Below are 27,102 nucleotides of genomic sequence, written 5' to 3'. Positions count from 1 at the left end.
TGATTAGAGCCCTTATTTCTTCAATGTGCTAGAATTAGGATTTTATATATACCAGGCTTCACTAGTCAGAGTCAGGGAAACGTGCGTGTGTGTGTGTGTGTGTGTGTATTAGTCACTTAGTCGTGTCCAACTCTTTGCAACGCCGTGGACTGTAGCCCACCAGGCTCCTCTGTCCATGGAATTCTCCAGGCAAGAAACTTGAGTGGGTTGCCATTCCCCTCTCCAGATGATCTTACCAATCCAGGGATCGACCCCAGGTCTTCCTCATTGCAGGCGGATTCTTTACTGTCTGAGCCACCAGGGAAGTCTAGAGAAACAGAATTCCATAAATTTGTGGAGCGTTTCAAAACATAAAAATCCTCTTGGCGTGGTGAAAGTTAATCTTGTGCTTCTCCCACCCCTTGCCATTTATGTGTAGTGTGCTTTACATAGCTCAGAATCTTTCCTCAATAGTTCTAGCCCTCGAGAGACCCCAGAATTTCTACCTGAAATGTGAGCAACAAACTCTACTCAGGGAACAACTACCACCGCAGAAATGTACAACAGGAAGATAATCCATTTTTGTGCCTGAAGGTGTAGAATATTGTAAATATGTCATTTTTCTCAAATTAGCATATAATTTCTATTTTTTCTTTTTCTGGGGAGAGGTGGGGCTTCTGGGATCTTAGTTCCCCAACCAGGGATGGAACCCATGCCCCCTGCATTGGCAGCGAGGAATCTTAATCCCTGGACTGCCAGGGAACCCCCTTAACACATAATTGGAAGAAAAAAATTTTAACTTAAAGTGATTCTCAAGCTTATCTAGAAAAATAAACATGTGAGTTAGTGATTTTTTTTAAAAAGAAATGAGAGGAAACTTGCCCTACAAGATTCTGAAATGTTAGAAAGCTGCTGGGTTTAGTGTGATGATGCAAAGGCACAGGGTCAGACAGACAAGTCAATGGAACAGAAACAGATGCTGGTGTAAAAAGTGCTGTGGTGTAATTTAGAGACCATTACAAAGAAAGAGTAAATAAAGGTGTCATATAGTTGGCTAAATTTTCAGAGAAAAAAATGGAATCTCATGTTATATTATAGGGCTTAATAAATTCCAGATGGTTCTAAAGAGTAGTTGTTTTTTTGTTTTTTTTTTTAATGGAAACAATAGAAATAAAAGAAAACTAGGTGGCTATTTTTGTGTTGATGGAGTATTGTGATGGGTTTACTAAGTATAAAAGCAACAAAACACATACATACATACAAAGAGAATAAGAATATATACATTTAATTAAAAGTTTAAAGTGACTATGTCTAACACACTTAGCAAAATTATTTTTTGCAGCAATGATAAGATTTCATATTGTTAACATCTTATCGTTAATATTAATAAAGAATTTTTATAAATCCATAAGGAAACCATCAATAGAAAAAAATGGAAAAATACAAGTGGCCAATAACTATTTTAAGAAATAAGCCCACCCTTACTAATAAGCTAGGAAATGCACGTTAAAAAGGACACCTTGTTTTCTTTTTTTTATGTTAACTAATTGTTTATTTTATTTTATTTATTTATTTATTTTAATTGGAGGCTAATTACCTTACAATATTGTATTGGTTTTGCCGTACATCAACATGAATCCGACACGGGTGTACATGTGTTCCCCATCCTGAACCCCCCTCCCACCTCCCTTCCCGCACCATCCCTCTGGGTCATCCCAGTGCACCTTGTCTTCTATTAAAACATCTGTTACAGGGACAAACACTGGCAGAATGAGAGAGTCTCTAATAATGAGGATTTTGCAGAGAAATAGCATTTTAGGAGACTGCTAGAGGTTAGGACAAATTACTACAAGCTGGGGTAAAAATAATTTAATAATAAATATTCAGAGTAATTTAATAATATATATTAAAAATCTTCAGAATGTCATAGCTGGAAGAATGATTGAAATATCCTGTATCTTGATTGTAGCGGTGGTTTCACATGTATCTATAGCTATCAAAACTCATAGAATTGAGTACTTTAAGTGTGTGAGAATGTTAGTCGCTCAGTCATGTCTGACTCTGCAACCCCATGGACTATAGCCTGCCAGGTTCCTCTGTTCATGGGGATTCTCCAGGCAAGAATACTGGAGTAGGTAGCCATTCTTTTCTCCAGGGGATCTTTCTGGCCCAGGGATTGAACCTGGATCTCCTGCATTGCAGGTAGATTCTTTACTGTCTGAGTCAACATGCTCTCAAATACATTTAATGTATTTGATTTCTACAAATCAATGATTTCTACATTTAATGTAGGTGATTTCTCCAAATGTGATAGGACATGAAGTTCAAGAGAAAAAGATACCAACAGTGCTTAAAATATGGCACCAACTTTATTCGAAAAACTGTATAGACTCAGGATTACAATTAAATTGGAATATCTCAAAGATTTCAAGGTCGTTATTCTATCTCTGGGTGATAGGAATCCTAGTGACTTTTTCCTTTATTTCCCAACTAAAACGTAGTGAGCATGTAAGTAGAATTTTAATTTTTGGAAAAGGATTATTAATTTTAGGAAAATAATTGAATGGTCACATGCAATTTATATGTGAAAGAAGGAAGTAGAAACAACGCCCACTAGATCTCTATGGCATTGCTAGTATTGAACAGACCTTTCATCCCTTCTCTCTTCCATATTCTTTTCTGCACATGCAGCCACATGGAGCATGAAGGGACAAATAAGAAACATCGTTTCCTGGGGGGCAGCACAGTTACCTGCAGATGGAATCCAAGGCCCAATTTTTTGTCACTTCACCAGCCCCACTCCTAAAGATGTCCAGTCTATCATCAGCAACTCTCCTTTGGAATTCTTTGAATTGCCAACCAAATTCTAGCCAATGAACCCAATTTTGGATACACACACACACTCACACACACAGCTCTTTCTGACTATTGGAATTCTGAAATGGTGTAAGGGTTTCTAACCCTGAAATAGTAAAATTCTATAACTCTGTACTTGTCAAATAGCCTCAAGATTTTTATCTTGCGATATGAACTACAGTGTAAACACCAAAAGGACAGGGAGTAGCTTCCTAGGGCTGAATCCTTGACCTTTTGGGGCAGTCATATAGATATTAAGATTGTTTAATTACAGGAGGTTAGCTCATAGATCTTTTCTATTGCAGCATGACCATCCTTAGTCTGAAAACAAATTGACTTTACTCTGCAGTAGCTGACTCACTTTCTGCCCCACAAGTCATCATCGTATGAAGATTAAAAGTCAGTATCAGGGTTAGCCAAACCAGATGTGAAATGTGCAATTATTTTCGTGTCAGAGAGTGAAGTTTAAATATGCATCCTTCATTTGTTTTTAATTGAGTGATTACAGATGGCACCTAATAAAGTCTTCATGCTATGATATCTTGAGGTCATTGATTTATGAGTTTTGCTAGGTGTAGACACTCCAAATTCTGGTCAACCCCCCTGGCATTCCATAGCATGATTCTAAAGGAATGTTAAAATGACATTTGCCTGTTTACTTTTTGTCTTGACTGATGAGGATCCTTTCTGAGAGATAAACACTAGTGCTATTCAGGAGTGAAGTTTAGACTTTGTTGATACTTTTCAATCAAGTAGATTTTCAAAACTGCTTCAAAATGAACTAGCAGAAATTAAAAGCCATGGACTTTTCCTTGGATGAATATTAGCCATAATCATCATATAAATTGATTCTGAGTTTTTATAAAAGTAATGATCAATTGTGCACACACACACACACACACACACAAAAACAAGAAACTTGAGGGACTTCCCTGGTGGTCCAGTGGTTAAGACTTTGCACTTTCACAGCAGGGGGTGAGGGTTCAATTCCTGATTGGGGAACTAAAATCCTGCATACCTCACGGTGTGGCCAAAATAAAATAAACCATAATCCCACCATTTAAAAAAAATAAATGTCAAGAGTCAGGAGATGCAGGGAAATGGAATGTGAAGGTGAACTGTTATGCCTCCTCCCATTTGACTTGGACTACTGTGTCATCATTTGACTGTCTCTGGTTCTTTTTCACTTTGTTTAGAGTGTTTGTAAAGGCCCATAGGTCAAGGCACCAGAGTCAGGGCAACACCCGGGCAGGTGGTTCAGCCAAGCTAGGATGGTGGCTGGGACAGAAGGCACAAGCAACTCAAACACTGGACACATTGTGTGGCTGCAATCTGGAGACAGATCAGAAAGGCAGCCCAAGAAAAGATGACGACAGTGTTGGGGCTGGGTGGTAAAAGTGAAGGCCACAGCCCAACAAAACCCAGAAGACTCAGGGTGGAGTATGGATGCCATAAGCTGAGAATGAGCCTCCAGAAAACTTGTTTAGTCATCAGTGAAATCTCAGTTTCACATGGAGCTATAGGTTTTACACAGCCATATTCACGGGGAAACACCTATGTTCAAAAGTAGAGAACTCCAAAACTTCCCTTGGCAGTCCTTGGTCAGCCCTGTGAAATAGAGCTGGCCGGAAAAGACCTAGAGAGGGAGGCAGCCCATTTGTCCTTCTTGGGGGCCTCCACCAAATAGTGGTTATTATTTTCTGGGGGAAAAAAAACTGGAGGGACTTCCCTTGGTGTTCCAGTGGGTAAGACACCGTTCCTCCACTGCAAGGGTTGCAGGTTTGAACCCTGGTTGAAGAACTAAGGTCCCACATGCCATGTGGTGAATGTGGTCCACAAAAGGGGAAAGCCAGCACAGAAAAGGAAAAGCCTTGGGACTAGATCCAATTTTCCTAACACTAATTCATGGATATTATTGGGTCTTTGGGGGGCTTCCTTCATGGCTCAGACAGTAAAGAACCTGCCTGCAATCTGGGAGACCCAGGTTCAATCCCTTGGTTGGGGAAATAACCTGGAGAAGGAAATGGCTACCCACTCTAATATTCTTGTCTGGGAAATCCTATGGACAGAAGAGCCTGGTGGCTATAGTCCATGGGGTTTCAAAAAGCTGGACATGACTGAGTGACTAACACTATGGGTCTTTTGACCAACCATCTCAAATTGATTCTCTTTGTGTTTTATTATTTAGCTAAATAGCATGTTATGCTATAAGAAAGCAAGTCTGAATTGGTTTTGATCCAATTACATAGCCCAGGGACTAGGCAGAAGGTTGAATGCACAGCTCCAAATCTCAGCAGGGCGATGTTCTGTCCATTCTAACTTGAGCATTTTATTGTATTTCCCTAAACTGCCCACTAGTATAATAATGGGTTGTGGAGAGTTTCTTACAGAATATTCAATTTATTTCTCTGAAAGCATTTCAGATTCTGTAGTCTTGAATTTTTTTTTTTTAAGTTTGTTATTTGCCCAGCCCAGGCAAAATGCAGCAGAAGAGAAAATGGATAGGAAATAGATAGTCCTACCCAAATGGAACTCTGGAGAGAGAGAAAGACATGAAACGTCCAAAATAAATTTTTGACATTTGAAGCATTATATAATCAATTCTAGATTGTGTGACATTAGTTAAGCAAAAGGAATAGAAAAATTTATAAAGCTCGTTAATATGTAGGCAAGAAAAATCTATCTATAACTGTACATGAATACTCTATGGGCAGGGGTCCCCAGTCCCTGGTATCCAATGCTTGATAATCTGAGGTGGAGCTGATGTAATAATAATAGAAATATAAAGTGCACAATAAATGAAATGCACTTGAATCCCCAAAACCATCCCTCCCCTCAACTCCCAGTCAGTGAAAAAATTGTCTTCCACAAAATTGGTCCTTGGTACAAAAAAGCCTGCTCTATGAGATACAAATCTTTACTTTCACTGAACCACCAGTTCTTAGAATTTTGAAGGAGCAGGGCTTCCTAAAGTCTTGATGTCCCTAATTGCAGGAAGTGTAATTTATCCACTAAGTTTCAATTACATTTAAACTTGAATTATTTTGTTTCAGTTGGGAAGATAAGCATTTTTTTGTTTTAGTAGCAGAATACTGCTCCTCCAAGAGAATAAATTTTGAGCAAGATGATGACAATAATACTGAATATCAATAATTGCTGTTGCTACAGTTAACACCTATTTGGAAACTTATTGTGTCCTACGCACACTTTTTAAGCCCTTTAGATATATCATTTCATTTAATCCTAATAACGTCCCTATGAGATAGATACTGTTATTCTCTCCATTTTACAGGTCAGTGAGCCAGTCATCAGCAGAGCCAGTTTTCAGATTCAGGCCTGGGTTTTCAATACCCTCTACTCTTGGCCATTCTACTGCCTTTCCATGTAAAGAGCAAAACTGAAAATGTGAAGCTCTGACGGAGATAGGTTAGTTAATAAAAGTTATGATTCTGGGGAATCTTTTTTTCTGTTAAATTCTTAGAATCCAGGGTTTCTGGAAAGCTTGGAAATTCTGTTGAGATGATGTTCATTTATATGCTAGATATGTTGCTTTGTTCTGTTTTGTTTTGTTTTTTTCTGGGAGAAATACATTATTAGTTGAAATAAGCTGACTGCTTTAATAAAGTGCTTGCAAAGCCTCAGTCTGGTGAACAGTAAAGTCATTTGTATCAGTCATGCAGCAATTTTGCTTTTGAGAAGGATTTTAATGAATCGGGGAATGGAATTTAAGAAAGCAAACAATCCAAGGAAAATCGCTTATTTTTCTAAAATAGCAAAGCAAAAATTGGAATCGTTTCCAGTCTAGTTGCTGCAAATGTCTGCTGGAGTCTTAAAAATTTTTAGAGTAAATGATTTATCATATAGAACAGAAAGGTGATTAATGAGCACTTCTTTAAGATCTTTTTTATGATCCTATCATCATTATTCTAGTTGTTTAGATAGGCAAATATTCCATGATGTATTCACTGTTAAAATTATAGCAAGTTGACCTTCAGTAACATTTATTTTTAAAGGTATTTATCAAAATGTACAATCTATAGAAATAAATATGATTACTAAGTAGTGAAATCAATTTTTTTAAAGTATAGTTGATTTACAGTGTTGTGTTAGTTTCTGGTATACAGCAAAGTGATTTAGTTATATATATTTATATTTATTATATATATCTTTTTCAGACTCTTATACAGTAGAACCTTGTTGTTTTATTTTGTATATAATAGTTTGTATCTACTAAATCTCAAACTCCTAATTTATCTTCCCCCTCCCCTTTCCTCTTTGGTAACCATAAGTTTGTTTTGTTTCTGTTTTGTAAGTAAGTTCATTTGTATCATATTTTAAATTCCACATAAAAGTGGTAACATATGATACTTGTCTTTTTCTTTCTGACTTACTTCCCTTAGATAATCTCTAGGTCCATCCATATTGCTACAAATAGCATTATTTCATTCTTCTTATGACTGAGTAGTATTCTGTTGTATATATTCACCACGTTTTCTTTATCCACTCATCTGTCATATGTCAATGGAAATTTAGGTTGCTTGCATGTCATGGCTATTATAAATAGTGCTGCTATGCACACTGGGGTGCATGTATCTTTTCTAATTAGATTTTTCTCTGGATACATGTCCAGGAGTGGGATTGTTGGATCATATGGTAACTTTGGTTTTTTAAGGAACCTCTGTCCTGTTTTCCATAGTGGCTGTACCAATCTACATTCCCACCAACAGCGTACTAGTGTTCCCTCTTCTCCACACCCTCTCCAGCATTTATTGCTTATGGACTTTTTTTTTTCTTTTTTGCTTATGGACTTTTTAATGATGGCCATTCTGACCAGTGTGAGGTGGTGATACCTCATTGTGGTTTTGAGTTGCATTTCTCTAATAACTAACAACGTTAATATTTCTTCATGTTCCTATTGGCCATCTGTCTTCTTTGGAAAAACGTCTATTTCAGTCTTCTGCCCATTTTTTGATTGGGTTATTGATTTTCTTAATATTGAGCTGTTTGCATATTTTCTTTTAATTAAGCCCTTGTCTGTTGCATCATTTGCAAATATTTTCTCGCAGTCCAGAAGTTGTCTTTTCATTGTTTATGGTTTCCTTTGCTGTGCAAAAGTTTATAAGTTTGATTGGGTCCTATTTGTTTATTTCTGCTTCTATTTCTTTTGCCTTGGGATACTAACCTAAGAAAACATTGCTATGATTTATGTCAGAGAATGTTTTGCCTATGTTCTCTTCTAGGAGTTTTATGGTGTTCTGTCTTATGTTTAAGTCTTTGAGCCATTTAGGATTTATTTTTGTGTATAGTGAGAGGGTGTGTTCTAACTTCATTGATTTACATGCAGCTCTCCAGCTTTCCCAACACTACTTGCTGAAGAGACTGCCTTTTCTCCATTGTATAGTCTCGCCTACTTTGTTGAAGGTTGCTTGACCATTAGTGTGTAGGTTCATTTCTGGGCTCACTATTCTGTTCTGTTGATCCATATGTCTGTTTCTGTGCCAATACCATGCTGTTTTGAAGACTGGGAGGGTTATGCCTTCATCTTTGTTCTTTTTCCTAAGTCAATTTAATAATATTAATTTGATTTTGTTAGCCTGTTAAAAAATTATTGGCTGTCAAATATTTTTACAAAGCCCTTTGTTACTTAGGAAGATCACTGGCATGCTATGATTAAAGGCTGTGGATATCAATAAGCTTAAAAACATTCCATGCTAATGTTCAGGGTCATATTTCATTCATTTAAAATTGTGGCATTTTTTACTATTTGCTGTGTTCATTTTTATGTCTAAAGACCTATCCTGTATGTGGAGTAGAGATTTCCATGACAGTTATGAAAATGACCTTATTCACCACCTGCTGCCATAAGGCACAAGCTTGAGTGTCAACTGTTTTCAACTATTTGACAGCGTATGTCAATGTATTCATCATACATTAGGAAAAATTAGTCATTCATATATCTATCTAACCAGGGGATGAGCTAACGGTGTCGGTATTGTTCAGTCGCTCAGTCGTGCTAGACTCTTTGCAACCCCAATAGACTGCCTTACACCAGGCTTCCCTGTCCTTCACTATCTCCCAGAGTTTGCTCAAACTCATGTCCATTGAGTCAGTGATGCCATCAATGGTGTTATATAGAACTAGAAACTGATTCCCTCATAAACATTCTAAGTAGATATAAAGAATTATGTGCTCAGTTGCAATCATTAACTTCTCAAAGAATCAGATCTGAATACCTCAGGGAATGCACAGAGGTCACGAGGGCCTAAAAGCCTTCAGTGATCCTCAGGGTACTGTCCTTTCAGCCCCAGATTGCTAGAATTGGAGCTTATGTCTAGTGCCAGTTTTGGACCATCAGGCATGGCAACCAGAAACACAGGTATGAGGATCTTTGGGCTGAGCCTAGCCATGATCACTGCTGGGGGCTTGAGAGAGAGAACGGTGGATCGTATGCCACTACCTATCACTCCTGCCAGAGCACCAGCAACACTTGGGGGCAGGAGTGACTCCCTGCGCAAATACCACCCTATTCCATCATGCCCAGCGGCTCTCCACCTCCTGCTGCTTTGGACTTGGTGGGATAAAAAAAAGGGGGGGGGGGGAACAGAAGTTCTTATGATCCAGAGGGTTCTGCAACACTCAGAAAAGAAGAGTGAGATTAAGTCTAACTGAAGAAGAACCAAAGCTCTTTCCCTCAACTTCATTTCCAGCAAACCAAGCCTTCATTTCTTCAGTTCAGTTTAGTTCAGTCAATCAGTGGTGTCCAACTCTTTGTGACTCCATGGACTGCCAGGCTTCCCTGTCCATCACCAACACACAGAACTTGCCCAAATTCATGTCCACTGAGTCAGTGATACCATCCAACCATCTCATCCTCTGTTGTCCCCTTCTCCTCCTGCCTTCAGTCTTTCCCAGCATCAGGGTTTTTTCCAAGGAGTCAGTTCTTTGCATCAGATGGCCAAAGTATTGGAGTTTCAGCTTCAGCATCAGTCCTTCCAATGAATATTCAGGACTGATTTCCTTTAAGATGCACTGGTTGGCTCTCCTTGCAGTCCAAGGGACTCTCAAGAGTCTTCTCCAACACCACAGTTCAAAAGCATCAGTTCTTCAGCTTTTCTTCTTCATTTCTTATCTCAAGTAAAACCCAAAAACTGATGATTGAGTTAAGTAGTATTATTAAATTAGAATCCTTTTTTGGTAGAAATGGTACAGTTTTCATGGAGTAACATGCTAACTTTACGACTTTGATCTTCAACCCCATCATCTCTGTGATCTTCAACCCCATCATCTCCATGAGCTCATAGCTAAAGGAGGTTATAGGCATACTAGCACTGTCTTTATGGTCTCTTGCAATTCCAGATGCTACTGGGGCCAAAAGTGACCCCAATGCTTAATGGAAGAGCTAATGAATCCATACAGGTTTTATTTTTAAAACCTGCTATTTTAGGTGAATTTCAGTAGATTTATCTAGTAATGGAAAAGGGAGTAAGGCAGTAACGACAAGAGAAATGTGAATCAGAACCATGGAACTTGCAAAGACTTGAAATGCTCAGCCTTTTGCAAAGGTACAGAAACTTTGCTACTTTATAACATTTGATGGGTCAGAAAGTGTCAGTGATTTTCCTCTCTTCTCCACAGAGAAAGGTGAGGGAAAGCAGGACATTTTAAAACTGAACCGGGGACTCCTAGTTTCTCTTCATGAGAACCCTCAGCCTCCACAGAAACTCACAAGACATCTTAATGAAGAAACTCGGGACCTTAGACTCTGAGCTGTGAGGGCTGCGAGCAGGGCAGCCAGGAGGTTACCTCAGCTCGGACCAAGTAAATAAATCATTTGGTAAAAGCCATTAAAGGGAAAGGTTACTGGAAAGTCATAAATGAACCAGCCTGTCTATGGCTGGTTTTGCTAGAAATCATTTGAAATTTTTAAAATGTTTCTCTGGGTATGATTTAAGACGAGGACCATGACATAACTAACCAGTTTCTATTATTATATCAAAATAAGGTAAAAAATAAATATAGTATGGATTCAATTCATTTATTCAATTTTATGCCATTAGGTTGTTGTTTTTAGAACATCGTGAAACTTCATTTCATGCCCCAAGAAAACTAAAATGTAATGGGTTACAGCTTTTCCGTTTGTTGATTTTTCTCCTTCAAACATCTTTGATTTTCCATCCTTTGAATAGATATTTTTTCCATGTCTTACATGTCATTCAAATTATTCTTTTTTCCTGTCTCCCACTTCACCTGTCTCTCAGACAGTTTCTAAAGTGAACCAGGACTGACAGAACTTAATGATACCTATGAACACTTTCTAGAAACATTAGCATCCCTTTCTTGGCTGCTTCTAATGCACCAGCATGGGCTCTCCAGCATCGTGTGCACGTCTGCTCTATCGTGTCCGACTCTTTGCAACCCCATGGACTGTAGCCCGCTAGGTTCCTCTGCCCATGGAATTTTCCAGGCAAGAATACTGGAGTGGGTTGTCATTTCCTCCTCTAGGGGATCTTCCCAACCCAGGGATCGAACCTGTGTCTCTTACATCTCCTGCATTGGCAGGCGGGTTCTTTACCAGCTGAGTTACTGGGATTCTTTTTAGTTCTCCCCTTGCCTCCCGTCTTACCAAAGAGGAAATCGGGAGCTCAACAACACAATTTCAGGCTCATGTCACATCCAAACCGGCAGCTTGTCCTCTCTCTCCCTTCCACTGAACATCACAGGTTTCTGCAGCTTCTCACAGCCATTAGCCAGGGAAGTTTGTGTCCCCACTGACCATCTTTGTTTATAAGCCACTAACTGTCAACGCCTGTTATTGTTCCTCTTCTCCTCTTCATATGTCAGAAGAATGAAAGAACTTAATTTTTCTCATCAGAAGACGTTTACATTTCTATTCTACCTCAATAGATATACTTCTCCCCCACTATCTGTTTCTAATAGCAGCTTCTGCCCAAAAGCAATTAATCATTTAAATATCTTCTCTTGGAAACTTGCAGCGAATGTAGCCCACCATCTTTCAAATCGACTCATTGGAAAAGAGCCTGATGCTGGGAAAGATTGAAGGCAAAAGGAGAAGCGGGTGGCAGAGGATGAGATGGTTAGATAGCATCACCAACACAATGGGCATAAATTTGAGCAAACTCTGGTAGATGATGGAGGACAGAGGAGTCTGGCATGCTGCAGCCCATGAGGTCGCAAAGAGTTAGACACGACTTAGCGACTGAGAAACAACAATCATCTTTCATAGGCAAGTTCTAGTTACAAAGACAAGTTTCTATCACAATCAAACCTTTCAAAAAGATACTTTGAGAAATGTATTGTTTTATTCTCAGATTACATTTGTAAATTTTAACTTCTTTAACATTCTTACAGTATTTAAGTGTTCACAGCAAATATTTACCACTGTTCTTCAAAGTAATAGCCATGGTACCCAGGCATTTTCCCTGAAGGTGGTCTTATACCTTCTGGTATTAGCTTGTCAATTTCAGACCTTCCTTAAGTAAACAAATGGATCTCCTCCATACAAATGGACAGTGGCCATTTCATCCGCAAAGCAATCTGGGCCTTTTAGATATTCATACTGTCTTGCAGAGCATGCAGTCGAAAATCTGATCTAAGAGGAGGAGACAAAGCTGTTAATTCACATCCTCCTAAGACCTGGTACTACCAGTGTGCTATCAGTTACCCAGATAAACTAATTTTAAAGTAACATTGTAAATTCTCTCAGTGGAATTAACGGCATCCTTGGAACTTCACTTCAGGCTTTCCTGACTTGGATATGGTTATTTTGAGTAGCACCTTTTATTAACCTAACTTTTTAGTGCCTGAGCAAGAGGTTAAATATCTCGCTTATCGACGTGCTTGTCTTCCATGTAACAGCTACTTCATTCAAAGCCCTTCAAGGGTTTATCAAAATCTCACCATGTTTAACATTCCAGAGAAAACATCCAAGTTGCTTGTTCTTGGGACTCACCTTAAGTTCACTCATCAAGACTGATCACTGTGATAAATATAACGCTAAAACAACAATGAGAATGAATTAGACCATATTGTGCTGAGAAAATTTATCTAGAATTAATGATAAAGCAAAAGTTACATTCTGAATATGTAGTTTATAGAGTCCAAGAATGAGGAACTACTCATCATATGGTAAAATTTACTAAGAATTTTTGTGCACTAAACCATAGCACTCCCATATTAAATGCTATGCTTAAGGACTGTCTATTGTCACGGATACTAGGTACAAGATCTTCAAAAAGTCCTATGCTTTTTAGGTCTTTAGTTAAGTTATAGTTGGGTTGACACTGTGTAAAGTTAAAGAAAATGTCTTAAAATTTAGGAAAACTACATTACACAAATTTCAGGGTCTTTGACAAAAGAGCTGTCAAAATTGAAGACCTCATCAGCTATCAGAAGAAGATTCACTACTCAATATCTAAAGCTACCATCTGTTTTAGGGAGACATGCAGAAAGGCACATGATCACTTATGAACATAGATGTTTATGTTATATTGTTCAGTCGCAGAAACTGTAAAACAACTCAGCTATGTAACAATAGCAAACCAGCACGTGACCTATACGGCATCCATAAAATGGAGCACACAAACACATTGCAGGGGATTCCCTGGATGTCAGTAGTTAGGACTCAGCACTTTCACTGCTGAAAGCTCAAGTTCAATCCCTGGTCGGGGAACTAAGATCCTTCAAAGCCATGCAGTGCAACCAAAATATATACATATATATATATTGCAAAATATGACTTGGAATAATTAATACTGTAGGTGAATCCTTGTCATCAGTTAAGTTTTAAAAGACTGTAAAACTAAATAGTGTAGCAGAGATCTATTTGATAACTCATATACATAAATAAGAAAAAGATTAGAAGGATATATATTACTACAATAAATGTGAGGATATAAAATCACTTCATCTACTTACTCTTTTTCCAAAATCTATATATTTGCATATGTGTGTATGTATATATATGTTAGTATGTATACATATGGTTTGTATATACTATGTACATCATAACTAGAAAAATGAATTTTTAAGCTGTAAAAGACTTTTCCAGAAATTAATATTTAAAGCTAAAGGCTTAGAAACTGCACAAAGACTTTATTTTGATCCTATACATAAACAGATAGGTAGCTTGATCTACATGAAACCCTGCTGCTGCTGCTAAGTCGCTTCAGTCGTATCCGACTCTGTGTGACCCCATAGACGGCAGCCCACCAGGCTTCCCCGTCCCTGGGATTCTCCAGGCAAGAACACTGGAGTGGGTTGCCATTTCCTTCTCCAACATGAAACCTTAGAGAAGAAAATAACAGAGAAATAGAAAAATGACACAAAGAAGTATCCTATGGCTGTGTGTCCACCTGTAGTGCAGCAGAGTAACCGTGTGTGCCAGCAGTTACCTTTAACGCCATCAGAGCTAGACTTAGATGAAGCAATGTGTTTGCAGGGGAGGGCCTCTTCCCTGGCAAACGAGAGGAGCATGTGAGTGTGAGTGTGTGTGTGTGTAGAAGACAAGTAGCCTAAGCCTGCCAACAATATACAGACTGTGAGGAAGACAGAGAAGAAACTTGCATATAAAGTAAAAGCAGAATTTATGAGATTGTCAGATGTCAAGACATTCGGACAGAACTACTGGGTCAGTGTTTCTCTTCATCCATTTTGTTCAGATAAATCCATTTGATTCAGCTGCCCTCATCAGTCATTGACAAGGGCTTCCACAATATTGATCCAGATAAAGTAGAAAAGGTAACAAAAATGCATTTCTCAATAAAGGTTTCAAACAGAAAGTCTATTTCCAACATTTTCTTACTATTGCCACAGTAAGTCTTCCAATATTTTTTTTTTCAGAAATGTATTTTGAAACAGAAATGTTCAGTTTAATTGTTGCAGTGAAAATAAATCCCTCTGTTGTTGCCATTCTCACGCTCAAGCCAGTATTTTAATGGCAAAATGCTGTGTTGGGGAAAGCATGCGTGTCTAATTGGGTGGGATATCCTTTCAAAGAAATATAGCAGCTTTTTTATGATCTGGGTCATGAGGCCAAAGTTGGGGAGAAAAGAAACAGGAACAAATGCCCTCCACCCAGTGAACAAGGGCAGCAGGAGAGACTGGGGAACTGGGCCAGCTGACCCGGTGGGCACCGGGGAGCCCCTCACCCCCATTACTCGGAGCTCATGAGTGTGTGAACAGGAGAGCAGGTATGTCTCTTCCAGCCCTGACACATTTCATTCTAAGCTTCGGGATCCGAGTGGGGTTTGACACCATCAGAATCGGCTGGGGTGCTAATTGGAAATAATTGCATTGTGCAGCCAGGTGTTCACTTGGTCGCACAGAAGGACTCAAAGGCAGCCCTCTGCGCCCACCCCTCAGTGGTGCCCCCACGTCTCATCTCTCCTCTGATGCTCCCCTCTGACGGAGCCCTTCCAGGCCTGCAGTAAAGCGAGGATTCTCAGATCTCTTGGGAAGTTGTTGGGTGAATTATACACTTGTTTCTCTCTTTATTGTTTACTTTTCCTCCTCTAGCTGAGAGCCTGTGGTTTCAGCTTTTAGCGGTTCTTATTTTCTGGACTCATTTTTTGTGCTTCAGTTCAGTCACTCAGTCGTGTCTGACTCTTTGCAACCCCATGAACTGCAGCACGCCAGGCCTCCCTGTCCATCACCAACTCCCGGAGTTCACCCAAACTCATGTCCATCGAGTCGGTGATGCCATCCAGCCATCTCATCCTCTGTTGTCCCCTTCTCCTGCCCCCCAATCCTTTGCTTAGTAGATACTTATTGCAGAGGCGATGAATGAGCAGAGGCCAGGCAAGAAAATCCTCCACCACCCACCCCCAGCAACTGAGGGTAAGCGTTGTTGAATTGGCTTCCCCAGACCAAGAACCTGGGAACCCCTCCAGTGGGCAGCCCTCATCTCAAGAGTCCATGGGGTTAGGACACTGCCTGAACAATGTCTCTAGAAACGCATGCTTCCTTGCAGGGCTGCCTGCCTGCTGTCCTCTCAATGGGCCCTCGTGACTCACAAGCCAATTGCTTTTGCTTCCAAAATTCAAAGCAAATCGGAGACATTATAACAAGTCTTGGGACTTCCATGGTGGTCCAGTGGTTAAGGCTCCAAGCTCCCAGTGCAGGGGGCTTGGGTTCCATCCCTAGCTGGGGAACTAAGATCCCACATGCTGCAAGCTGTGACCAGAAAAAAAAAAAAAAAGAATCTTTTTTCTCATCCATCAAGGGAGCCCAGAACTTTCAGCCATTAAAAAGAAAAAGAAGTAAATCATGTAACTTTCACTTGGCTACATAGAATCAAGGTGTTCTTGAAATTCAAAGTGAGCTCAATTTATTTTTTAATTATTGGTATTTCCAGATCTGGAAAGAAGATTGCAAAAAAAAAAAATCCCTCTGTTGATTTTACCAACCCCAGGCTCCTAGTCAGCCATGAAGCGCTTTTTGTTCTTTTTTCCCCTAATTGCCTTACCTCCGAGAAGTTGGTCTTAACATGCCATCCATCATCCCAGTGGCAAATCAGACGTGGCCGTTTCAGCCAACACACTGCTGCGAGCCACAGTGACACACATTCATTTCCGGTGCAGGCAGCTGCACTGGAGCCGCCTGTGTTTGAACTGTGTGGCCTCCCTGTGTAATTCAGGAAATGAGTTTACTCTATCTGTGGCGAGCATCATGTTCACCCGGTTTTGGGAGCAGCCGGCAGGGCGTGGGGCTTGGCAGCACTCCCTCATGCTGGTTAATGCCCCAGCCCCACTCCACCTGACCTTGACTTTCATCACACCTGCCACCCAGAAAAGTATACCTCTTCCCTTGGGTGCTGGGAATGTCTGGATGTTCTCTAACCTGAGATGTGTAAACCCCAGTTCACTTTTTAAACGAGCAGGGTTTCTTGGTGGATCACCTCTCAGCTCCCCTGAAGCTGAAGAATTGATGCCTGTCTTTCAATAATGCTTTTTCCCCCACAGTGGTAAAACGTGGCCCCACATCTGGTTGTTATTCAATTTGTATTCATTGCTTTTGCCCATCATCTCTGCTGGACCAGGTTCAGACAAACTCAGATTGTTGGGGCGAGAGGGCTTTGGTAGGTGTGTATTTACTTCAGTCAAGGGAGGGGATGCCAGAACCAGCCCAGGATCAGAAAAGATGGCAAGTCTGCGGTGAGGTTTTCTTATTTTGCATATGGTGAACCATCTTGGAGGTCATAAAGCAAGGCCTGTGTCCTCTGGTGCAGCAGCTGGGTTTACACAGTATTTCCAGATTGTTTATTTTGGCCCAGAGCCAGGGCGACATCGTTTTTCCATTATGCTCGTTTGACAGATGAAGAGGGGTGGGGAGGGAGACTTCACGGGGCAGGTCTGTGATTTCCTTGTTATTTACGTTAGAGGGACTTTTAAGAGTTCTGAAGATTATGAACCAGTCCAAATATAATGTCAGTATGGCAACGCTAGAAAGAGTCACTGCTTTTGCAAAAATCTACATCATGGGCAGTAAAGTAATATCCATGGATGACCTCAGCTTGTGGCCCTGTTGGGTGCATAGTTAGTCACTGTTCAATCTTGCATACAGACAGGTTGCTGGTAAATGATATTTAGCATTACATTTTAAAAAGTTAAGGGCTTTCCTAGTGGCTCATATGGTAAAGAATCCACCTGCCAATGCAGAAGACCTGGGTTCTACCTCTGTGTTGGGAAGAGTCCCTGGAGAAGAGAATGGCTACCCACTCCAGTATTCTTGCCTGGAGAATTCCACGGACAGAGGAGCCTGGTGGGCTACAGTCCGTGGGGTCACACAGAGTCAAACGTGACTGAGCAACTAACACACACTCACATACAAAAAAGTTAAGTTCTCAGTGTTTGCTCGGCAGTGCCCTGGGAGAACAATGAGGAAACCTAACCTGCTTGCCTTCGACTGGCAGGCATCCTATGCAGACAGGAGCACTTGGTGCTGAATGGAGCCTTTCCAAGGTCATTGTGGAAGTTGTCCTTTGCAGTCCTTTCCCTGAGGATACCCTCAGTGGGCTGGTCTGCAGTTCTTCCCCCAGGGAGCGTGCAAGACTAGCCAAAGAGCCACAGATTAAATTATGTTCACAGCAAGCCCTTTGCGCTTGGGTCAAGTGCATGTGATCTGAATGGATGTTTTCCTTCTAAATGAAACATATTCTTTTGCTGTTGGAGAACTAGCAATTAAAAAGTACCCCCAAATGATGACAAATTAAGTAATTGAACAACATTAGCATAGAAAAATTAGGTCATAAAGATGTTTTATTGCCCCAACAGTGTTTGGATTTTTTTAACGAATGACTGTAAATAATACATGTGACATAAACTCATTAGCCCCAAGGTCATGGTGTGTATTATATGTTTCTGCATAGGTATTAATGTTTGTAGTAAAAGTCCCTTATTGCAACATTTCTTATTCAGTCACTAAGTCGTGTCTGACTCTTTCAACCCCATGGACTGCAGCACACCAGGCTTCCCTGTCCTTCACTATCTCCTGGAGTTTGCTCAGATTTATGTCCACTGAGTTGGTGATACCATCCAATCATCTCATCCTCTGTCATCCCCTTCTCCTGCCTTCAATCTTGAGATGACATCCAACCATCTCATCCTCTGTCATCCTCTGAGAAGAGATTCCTGTCTTCAGTCTTTCTTTACATCAGGTGGCCAAAGTATTGGAGCTTCAGCATCAGTCTGTCCAATGATATTCAGGGTTGATTTCCTTTAGGATTGACTGGTTTGATCTCCTTGATATCCAAGTATCTGAGCAAACTCTGGGAGATCGTGAAGGACAGAAAAGCCTGGCGTGCTGCGGTACACGCTGTCAAAGAGTTGGACGCGACTTAGCACCTGACCACCAACAATGAAATGATCTGTCACCATAACACAGCGTTCTCCAGTGGAGTGGCTCAGAAAAGCAAATAATGCTGCCTTTCCTGAAGGACCTGTGAGCCTAACCTCCCCTATCAGCCTACCCTAGAGAAATTTGATTTCTAGACATGGAAAGTTTGCTCAGGCAGGACCTTCCACTAAGGAAAGAATTTAGCAAAAAAAAAAAAAAAACATATGTACAGTCAACACCAAAAGTTGCCCTTCGTGTTAATCCAGTCTTACAGATGGATTTAACATACAGGTTTCAAATCAACAAACCTTTATTGAGGGTCGTTATGTGCCAGGCGTGGAACTGGGCACTGGGGATCTAAAAATGAAAAAGGCACAGTCTCTTTCAGTCTGAAAACATTTTTGCTGGCTTGCAGGTTTTTCACCAGATCCTCCCAGCCTTACCAAAGCATTCCCCTTGACTTAGAACACTCAAGCCCTTCTTTTCAACCGATGTCCTTAATGCCAGAATACACACAGGGCAAGGAGAAGTGGGTGGTTATAGATTTCCACTCAATTTGGAAATTAACAGCCAGTGATGAAGCAAAAAGGTGCTAGACTGGGAATCAGAAAGCTCAATTTCTAGTTTCAGGACAGTCACTCATGCAACCTTGAACCAGTCCTGTGACCTCTTGTGTCTTCAGGTTAAATGGGTTGTTGTGAGGATAGTGAAAACACGCTAATCCACAGAGCTCTATGCACATGAAGGGATGCTATTTTGATGGGTTGGGGAAAGAATTCAGGGGAAGGCTGGTTATTGAGCTGTTTATGCCACTTTTTATAAAGCTTTAATAATGCAGAGAGCTGACTCAACTCAGCAGTCTTCCAACCAACCTTATTGTATAGTCTGGGGGTTTTTTTGTCTCTGCCAGCATTGGATGATCAACTGCAGAATTTTCTGTTACTGGGGGTCGGCAGTGTAGAAAGGAGTCCCCATTCAGAGCCACTTCTCAGTGAGAAGCCAGAACTTGGGGGCCTGGAAGAGTTTGTCCTCACACAGTCCTGACTCTATGGCTGACTTTGGACATGTCTGTAAGGAAAAAAAACCATCCTTCTTTTGCTATTCAAATAAAGACATCAGAAGTTGTTTTCTGTTTGCTTGTTTATTTGCCCTTCTGATCATTTCACAGCTCAAAACCAGTGCCTACTTTGAGGAAATTTTCAGCAATTATTATGATTTAATGGGTCTTCTTTGGCCAATCCCTCAAGGTAAATAAGAAAAGTGAAAAAAAAAAAAATTAAAAGCCTCCTGAAACCACAGCTTTCCTTTGCCAAAATGTATTTATTAATTAAAGGACAGAGTCAGAAAAACATGACCTAGCCAGCATTGTCATTCCCAAAAGGCAACTGAACCACAAAGCTAAGCACTAGAATTTATAGACTCCAGTGGGAGCTGAAAATTCCCAGATGTGAGGGTACACCCAGCATGCATGGGTCTCTTGAGGGTTTCCTATGAAGCACGCTCAGATACTGCCTTTGTCTCCACTTGGCTGTGTCTGCACCTCACAGACACAGCCAAGCCTTCTTCAGGTCTGACTACACCCTCTTCCTTCTGTTGGTTTCTCTTCCTTCACTCCACAAGCATGAGTGGAGGGCGCTGTGTTTCCCCAGGTGCTGAGCTGTGAAAGTGCAGGGATAGAGGGGGTACCACCCCTCTCCAGACGTTCTCAGCATAACAGGCTCCATTAGAAGAGCAGCTAGGTGGAACTGGTGGAAGACAACAAATCCAGGGAAATTTCTTTTTGAAGTTGCAAGGTGGCTCAGAGGCCTCCTAAAAGTTTTCCATCTTTTGGAAACATACACACACACACATGCAGAGATGTACCCGATACATTTAGGCTGGCCCACATAGCAGACCTACATGATCGAATAGTTATAGTAGTTATGAAAGAGCCAACTGAGGACTTCCCTGGTGGTCCAGTGGTTAAGACTCTGCGATTCCACTGCAGGGGACTAAAGTTTGATCCCTGGCCCAGGAAACTAAGATCCTGCATACTGCATGGCATGGCCAAAAAAATTTTAATAAAAACTTAAAAAACAAAACCAAAGTCACCGCACTTGAAAAAGAGTGCTTCTTTAAAAAAGAGACCCAACTCCATGTGGAGTACTTAAGACAAGCTCACTGGGCTTGGTCCCTCTACTAGGGGGTTCTGACCAAGGTGAGGAAACACTGATGCCATGAAACCAACCAGAGGGAAATGCCCTGTCTGCCCCCGTGGTGAGCAGGCCCACGAGCTTATACTGTGAGCTCCGTCGAACCATAAGAAACATGAAGGGTTAAGAATTTGGGCTCAGTAGTCAGACTGTCTCAGACCCAACTTGTGGCTTCTCCAGTTACCAGCTGTGTGACCTGGAGCCAAGGTACCAAATTCCAATGTCACATCTGTAAAATGGTGATAATAAGAGAGCCTGCCTCACTTTGGAAAGATTAAATGCATGTTAGATAACTTAACAGTCCTTGCACTGAAAAAGCACTCAGAAATGCCTAAAGATGATAATGATGATAAAGTCACATTCACTCCTGGTAACTCCTATGCCTGGTACAGAAAACTCACTCCATAAATGCAGAAAGTAAGGAACAAGGGTGACATAAATACACAAACGAGGATAGGACACACGAATGAGCTCAAACTAGAGCCTTAATTTGGACACAAAGCACTTGCTTCCCAGGTTTCTGTAACTCAGAATTCAAAACCTTTTAATTAGAAGCCTAAAATCCAAATTTCTATAGCAGCCAGGCAGGTAACGTAAAAGAATGAACTGACGTTTAGAGTCTGAGACAAAATGGGGAGCTGTGACCTTCAGCAGTGAGGGGTGGCCCTGCTCAGCTCCAGAAGAATATCACCTCACTTTGAGAGAAGCCAGAAATCCAGACTTCCTTGTGAAATAGACCAAATCTTAAAACAACTAAGTCAATTTCTTTTAAAAAAAAATTACCCTCAGGTCAAATAACACATAGCCCGCCAGTCAGATCTCAGACTGCCCGCTTGCCTCCCCTGCCTTAATGGAAGCTGCTCTGTATTTGAGTCTTCTTTTGAAATGTTCGCCAGGGGACCCATGAGACGTGAGCACCTCAACGTCATCTCTGGGGTCCTGCTTCTCAAAAGATCCACATGGAGTTAGTTCTCCACTTCATGATGGTTATGCTCGACAGTATATACCCACCTAACGAGGGCCACCTCACTCCCCAAAGGATGCTGATAATAAGTACGGATTTTTAAAGCATGATTGTTTTCTGGCTGAAATAACAACAGTCTCCAAAAATTCCTAACAACTTCCTCTAGTGCTGCTATTACGGCAATCTGGAGAGAGGCTGATTCCATAGTTCACGTAGCTTTGTTTTGTTTGGAGGGAAAGTCTGGCATTTTACAAAAATGTAGAACACTTAGCACTGGAATGACTTTTCCATAGCGCTGATTATTGTAGAGCAAGACACTTAACCATATGTCTTCGAAATGTGATTTTAAAAATTCTCTGCTAACCATAAAAGGCAAACTGCCCTCTAGTCTTTCCATATGAAGGTGATAATTTTCTGCAGGCTCACAAAAGCTGCATGGGTTGTAGCCCAGTACTTAGGGGAAACCTCATCACAAATGAGAAACCTGGGCTCCAATTCAGCTCTGTCGCTTACTCACTAGCCATGACCTTGGGCAAGTCATTTAATTTTCAAGAGCTTCTATTTCCCCATCTGCAAGACAGAGGCCATGACACCCCACAGGCTGATTGGGAATATTAAATAAAATAGCATACATATGGGCATGATCCAAACCCATAATAGATATTTGCCGTCCGTGCTGATTGCATCTGAATCTCTGCTGCTCCTGCCACAAAATAGCACTCCTGCTTTTTTATTTATTTATTTTTTTAGCACTCCTATTTCTGACCATGAACTGACCCCTTGGCAATGTCATTTACCTTCCTATTATTTGGCAGCTCTGTGGAAAACAAAAGGACTGAGAAGCTATAACTGTTTCATATAAACTTTAGGTTCTGTGTCCACAGTGGTTATGAAAACTAGAGGGTGTGGGACTGAATGAAACCGGTCAGAGAGGAAGGAAGGGAGTAGGGAAGAGGCAGGACCGGAGCCCTGGGAGCACTAACATGGAAGGGACAGACAGGGGATGAGCCCAGGGCCTGGAGCACTGAAGGAGCAATCAAGAGCCCAGGACCACCAGGGAAACACTCCTGCAGACGCCACAGGAGGGCAGTTCCAAGATGGCGTGTGTGGCCTTTGGTGCTGTGAGGTCATGCTAAGAAGTCCTGGAAGGCCTGAAAGATGCCGCTGAGTTGTCAACAAGGGAGCAAGAGCAATCTGACTGGACTGGAGCACTGAGGGGACAGAAACCAGGTTTTGATGAGTCCTGTCATGTCTACATGTTGAAAATCTGGTGACGACAAATTTAGACAACTGACCCTTCCCTGGCAGCTCAGCTGGTAAAGAATCTGCCTGCAATGCAGGAGACCTGGGTTCTATCCTTGGGTCAGGAAGATCCCCGCGATGTCCATATTTTCAAATTAAAAAAACCAAGGTGATTAGAAGGTGGCGAGACAGCCTTTTTCTGTGCTTCCTTCTGAAAGGAACAGGAAATAAAAGATGAAAAGCAGGTAGGTCTTGCTGCTCAAAAGACTGTATCACATACAGTTAGCCCCGAATCCTGACCGAGTTCCATCAGTTCACATGTCGCCAAAGGGATGTTAGTTAGGTGAGGTGTAGTCATCTTGTGTTGATAGTAACGCCTAGAATACGACGAAATCTTTCCCAGCATTGCTGGGCAGCCACTTTTCCCTTCTAGTCCTGGTATGTTGGTTGAGTCTCTTCCCTTGGGAGCTGCCAGGGTCACCAGGTAACTCAGGAGCTCACCACCATCCTCTCTAAGCCGGGACATTGCAGACTGTGGCTCACGTGCAACCCCGCTTCTTTTCCAGAGCATAGGAAACTTGGAAACATGACTGTGACCGTCAAGAAGACCGTCCCCTCTCCCGAGGCCGTGCAGATTCTCTACCAGCGAATGAGATACGAGTACGAGTTCTACCACTACGTCAAGGAGCAGTTCCACCTGCTGAAGCGCAAGTTTGGACTCAAGTCTCGCGTGAGCCACCCGCCGTTGAGACCCCAGTTCTTCATTCCGACCCCACTGGAAACGGAGGAGCCAATCGATGACGAGGAACAGGATGATGAGAAGTGGCTCGAAGATATTTATAAGAGGTGATGCCAGTGCTGTGTTGCCTCCAGTGGCTTAATCTCCCTTTCCAGAAAGTTTGTGTGTGTGTGTGTGTGTGTGTGTGTGTGTGTGTGTTGGGGGAAGAAAAAATCCTTAAGGGACGAAATTAATGCTTCACAGCATTAAAAAGAACAAACGTTCCCACAGGTTGGGGTCATTGGGAGATGCCCGGTTTTGCGGGTTTTATTTGTTTTAATTTTATTCTGTGTTTTTCTGGCTCCTTGGGTCCTTCCCAGGTACATTAGACTGCTCCATCACACGGCATCTTGTCATAAAATAGCTTTTCTTCCCCTAGTATAAATGAGAGAAGAGGGAGAAATAGAGCCTACAGCCCAGTAACTCATCATTTGTCACCTGTAAAAGTATTACCTCAGTGGTTGAAAATGTCCAGACTTGTATGTTTCAGTAAAAACACAAAACCACTGCAGACACCCAGGAAGCCTACTCTAGAAGGCTCTAAGAGGAAACGGTAAGACAGATAAGGACATCAGAAAGGGACGATGTCCCTGGATAAGTGATTTCTGCCCACACGGGTAGAATTCTGCCCCTGGTCCATCTCGGGGGACACTTTCACCCAGAGCAGCACATGTATTGTCTCTGAAAGAGCAAGTCGGCTTCTGCCACACCCTCAATCAGTCCAGAGCCTTGAGTACTTCTCAAGGTCAAAGTGCGTGGCAGGCTCCATTGAGACATTCTGTTCACAAGCTCCATTCTGCCAGACTTCAAAGTAGCATAGCCGGGAAAAGAATTTGTTGGCCGTGTAAGGAAGAGCATAGGCAAGACAGATGGACTCTGAAGGACATGTGGTCTAGGAAAATGGCATGACTGTGTCCTTTCTCCCTGGTACAAAACATCTCTCATCAGCATTGTTTTACCTGGAAATCCAGGAACTGATTGTAGTTCTGACACTTGACTCCTGTGGCCTAAGTTCTAAGCCTGACCACAGACAGGGCATGACCTATCAGGCACAGCCCTGGCCAGCAGGGTCCCAAGTAGCTGGTACCTTTCACCTTCTGGTCCCTTAAGAGGTACATGTTTTGGGTGGAAGGTGATACTGAGTTCTGTGCAAGCAGCAGTCAAACTGAAGTCCACTTATTATGGAAGCAGCTCCCTCCTGAGAAGCTCTTACTAGGAGGTCAGTAAGAAAAGCAGGAGCTTCTAGGTAAGAGACTGCTTGGCCAGCTTCATGAGTAAGTGTCTGCCCCCAAGGTAATCTGAGTAGAAGCTGGGCAGGCCCACTCCTCTAAAATATCTCCTCCCGAGCCCATTCCCATCACCTGCCTCCTCCGCGATGCCTTGGTTCAATCATCAGCAATCTATTTCTTTGGATTTTGAAATGTCTTCATCTGTGACCATCCCCTTCCCAAAACACGCATACTTCTGGGCAGATAATACATAGTCGGCCTAGAAGCAACAGTGCAGGGGGTGGGGGCAGGCAGGATACTAGGGACAAATTTTGTCTCCTTCAGGTTTTTTCCCCTAGAGCCAGCCCTTCAGGAGCACTAGCAAAGTGTGAGTTGGGAATACTTCACAGTAAATAAGACTCAGACTTTACACAAGCTACACATTTTCTACTTTTCAGAAACCAACAAGTCTCTCTAGAATTTTTTCTTCGTTCACTAAAATTGGACGGTAGCCAAGATATAAAGCAAGTCATTTGGAACCTGTCAAGTGTGCACTAAAGCTACTTTATCATGAGATGTATTGAGAAGGCTCCACCCCGCAGGAGTCCAGTGAAGGCTGGGACCACAGAGGCACAGAGTCCAGCATTTGGCCACTTGTGAGCCTCCTTTCTGTCTCAGAGAAGTGGGGCAGGAAAGCGATGCAGGGAAATGTGCTTAGAAGAGGAAATATCCTTTGTCCTGTTTAGAGAGCCCAGGGCCCTATTGTTAGGCTTATTTTAAAAGTCAACCCAGAGAACAGCTATCACAGTCTACATAAGAACAAGAGCTGTTGCCTGGTACATCGTGAGTCACTTCTTTGAAATCGCCTGTAAAGAACAATCCTTAGTTTACACACTGTGCAATCCCACTATCTGAAAATAAGGTCCGCTGAGTGTTCTCTGCTGTTGTCAGAACATCAGGACAATTGGTCATCTTTAAAAAATGCATCCTCTTAATCCAAGTGCACGTGAGCACTTCTACCTGTGTGTTCAAAGCAATTATTGTCAGCAGTGATCACTGTAACATCAGAGGCTGACTGATTTACTTACCAGGACTTGATGTAATTTTGCCCCAACAAACAGCCTCTGGGCCCTAGAAGTCAAGGCACTTCATCAGTTTATTTGGCACACACGACAACATTTCTTTGGCCCTGAGCCCAACACAGTTTGTACTTCATGAAATATATTGTACATTTTACATAGTTTAATTTAAAAAATACATTTTAAGCTGGTTGATCTTTGACTGCCTTATTTATTATAACCTTTCAGCACATTCCAAGGTTTTAGTTACTCAGGAAGGAGTTAATTAAAATGATTTTATTTTGGTCTGATGGATGTTTTTTAAAAGGAAAATTATTATTATGAACCTTCAGCCTACTTTCCTTGAGTGCCCTAAAAGTGCTTGTAAATCGTTTTGTTTTTGTGTTTTTTTTTTTTTCAAGAAGAAAGAAAAAATGGTATTTGACATTGATGGAAATTCAAAAGTATATATGGAACTGAAACATTAGCTTAGCTAAAATAAAAGCAATCTGTGTTTGAGATGAAGTGTTCCTTAACTTATTCATTACCCCTGTAAATAAATGAATATAAATAAATTGACATTTTTTTCCCATTCTGTTGATAGCTGGAAATAAAAGTGCGTGCAGATTCTCACTGCCCCCTCAGCCTGCTTAATGGGCCAAAGCTTCTTCCTTAAGATGTGATTTGGGGAAAGATGCATTGCTACAAATCTGGAAATGCTCCTGTAATGACACCAAGCGACTGCTGCTTGTGTGGTCACGTGCCCTGGTTGGCTGGGTGTCAGGGTGCTTGGTTGGAATCTGCAGCCTTGACAGGAGGGATCTACGCTGCCGCCTGTGGTCACATGGGAAGATAAGGCTTGCCATCTCAGGTAGTTTGGTGTGTACTCTGATCTCTTTCCCGAAACGTGTAGTGCCTCCACAGCTGGGTGACTCTAACCTCCCAAGATGAGCAGCTTCGGATGCGGAAATGC

General features: G+C 41.6%; 1 protein-coding gene across 2 annotated transcripts in view; it reads left to right on the top strand.

Moving 5' to 3' along the window:
* Positions 1 to 26,648, top strand: part of UST (uronyl 2-sulfotransferase) — a 321,381-nt gene extending 294,733 nt beyond the window's left edge. The window contains exons 8-9 of one of the 2 annotated variants that reach the window (XM_006080287.3): positions 23,652 to 23,931; positions 25,530 to 26,648. In XM_006080287.3, the coding sequence (XP_006080349.1) occupies positions 23,652 to 23,931; positions 25,530 to 25,629 (380 nt within the window). In that variant the 3' untranslated portion in view covers positions 25,630 to 26,648. Of the gene's footprint in view, positions 1 to 10,470; positions 12,136 to 23,651; positions 23,932 to 25,529 lie in introns of those variants that run through there. The other variant, XM_044924120.1, reaches the window with a different exon arrangement.
* Positions 26,649 to 27,102: the final 454 nt, after the last annotated feature.

This window comes from Bubalus bubalis, chromosome 10 (assembly GCF_019923935.1).
Source record: "Bubalus bubalis isolate 160015118507 breed Murrah chromosome 10, NDDB_SH_1, whole genome shotgun sequence".
Lineage (NCBI taxonomy): Eukaryota > Metazoa > Chordata > Mammalia > Artiodactyla > Bovidae > Bubalus > Bubalus bubalis.
This window is presented reverse-complemented; position numbering and strand designations above follow the sequence as displayed.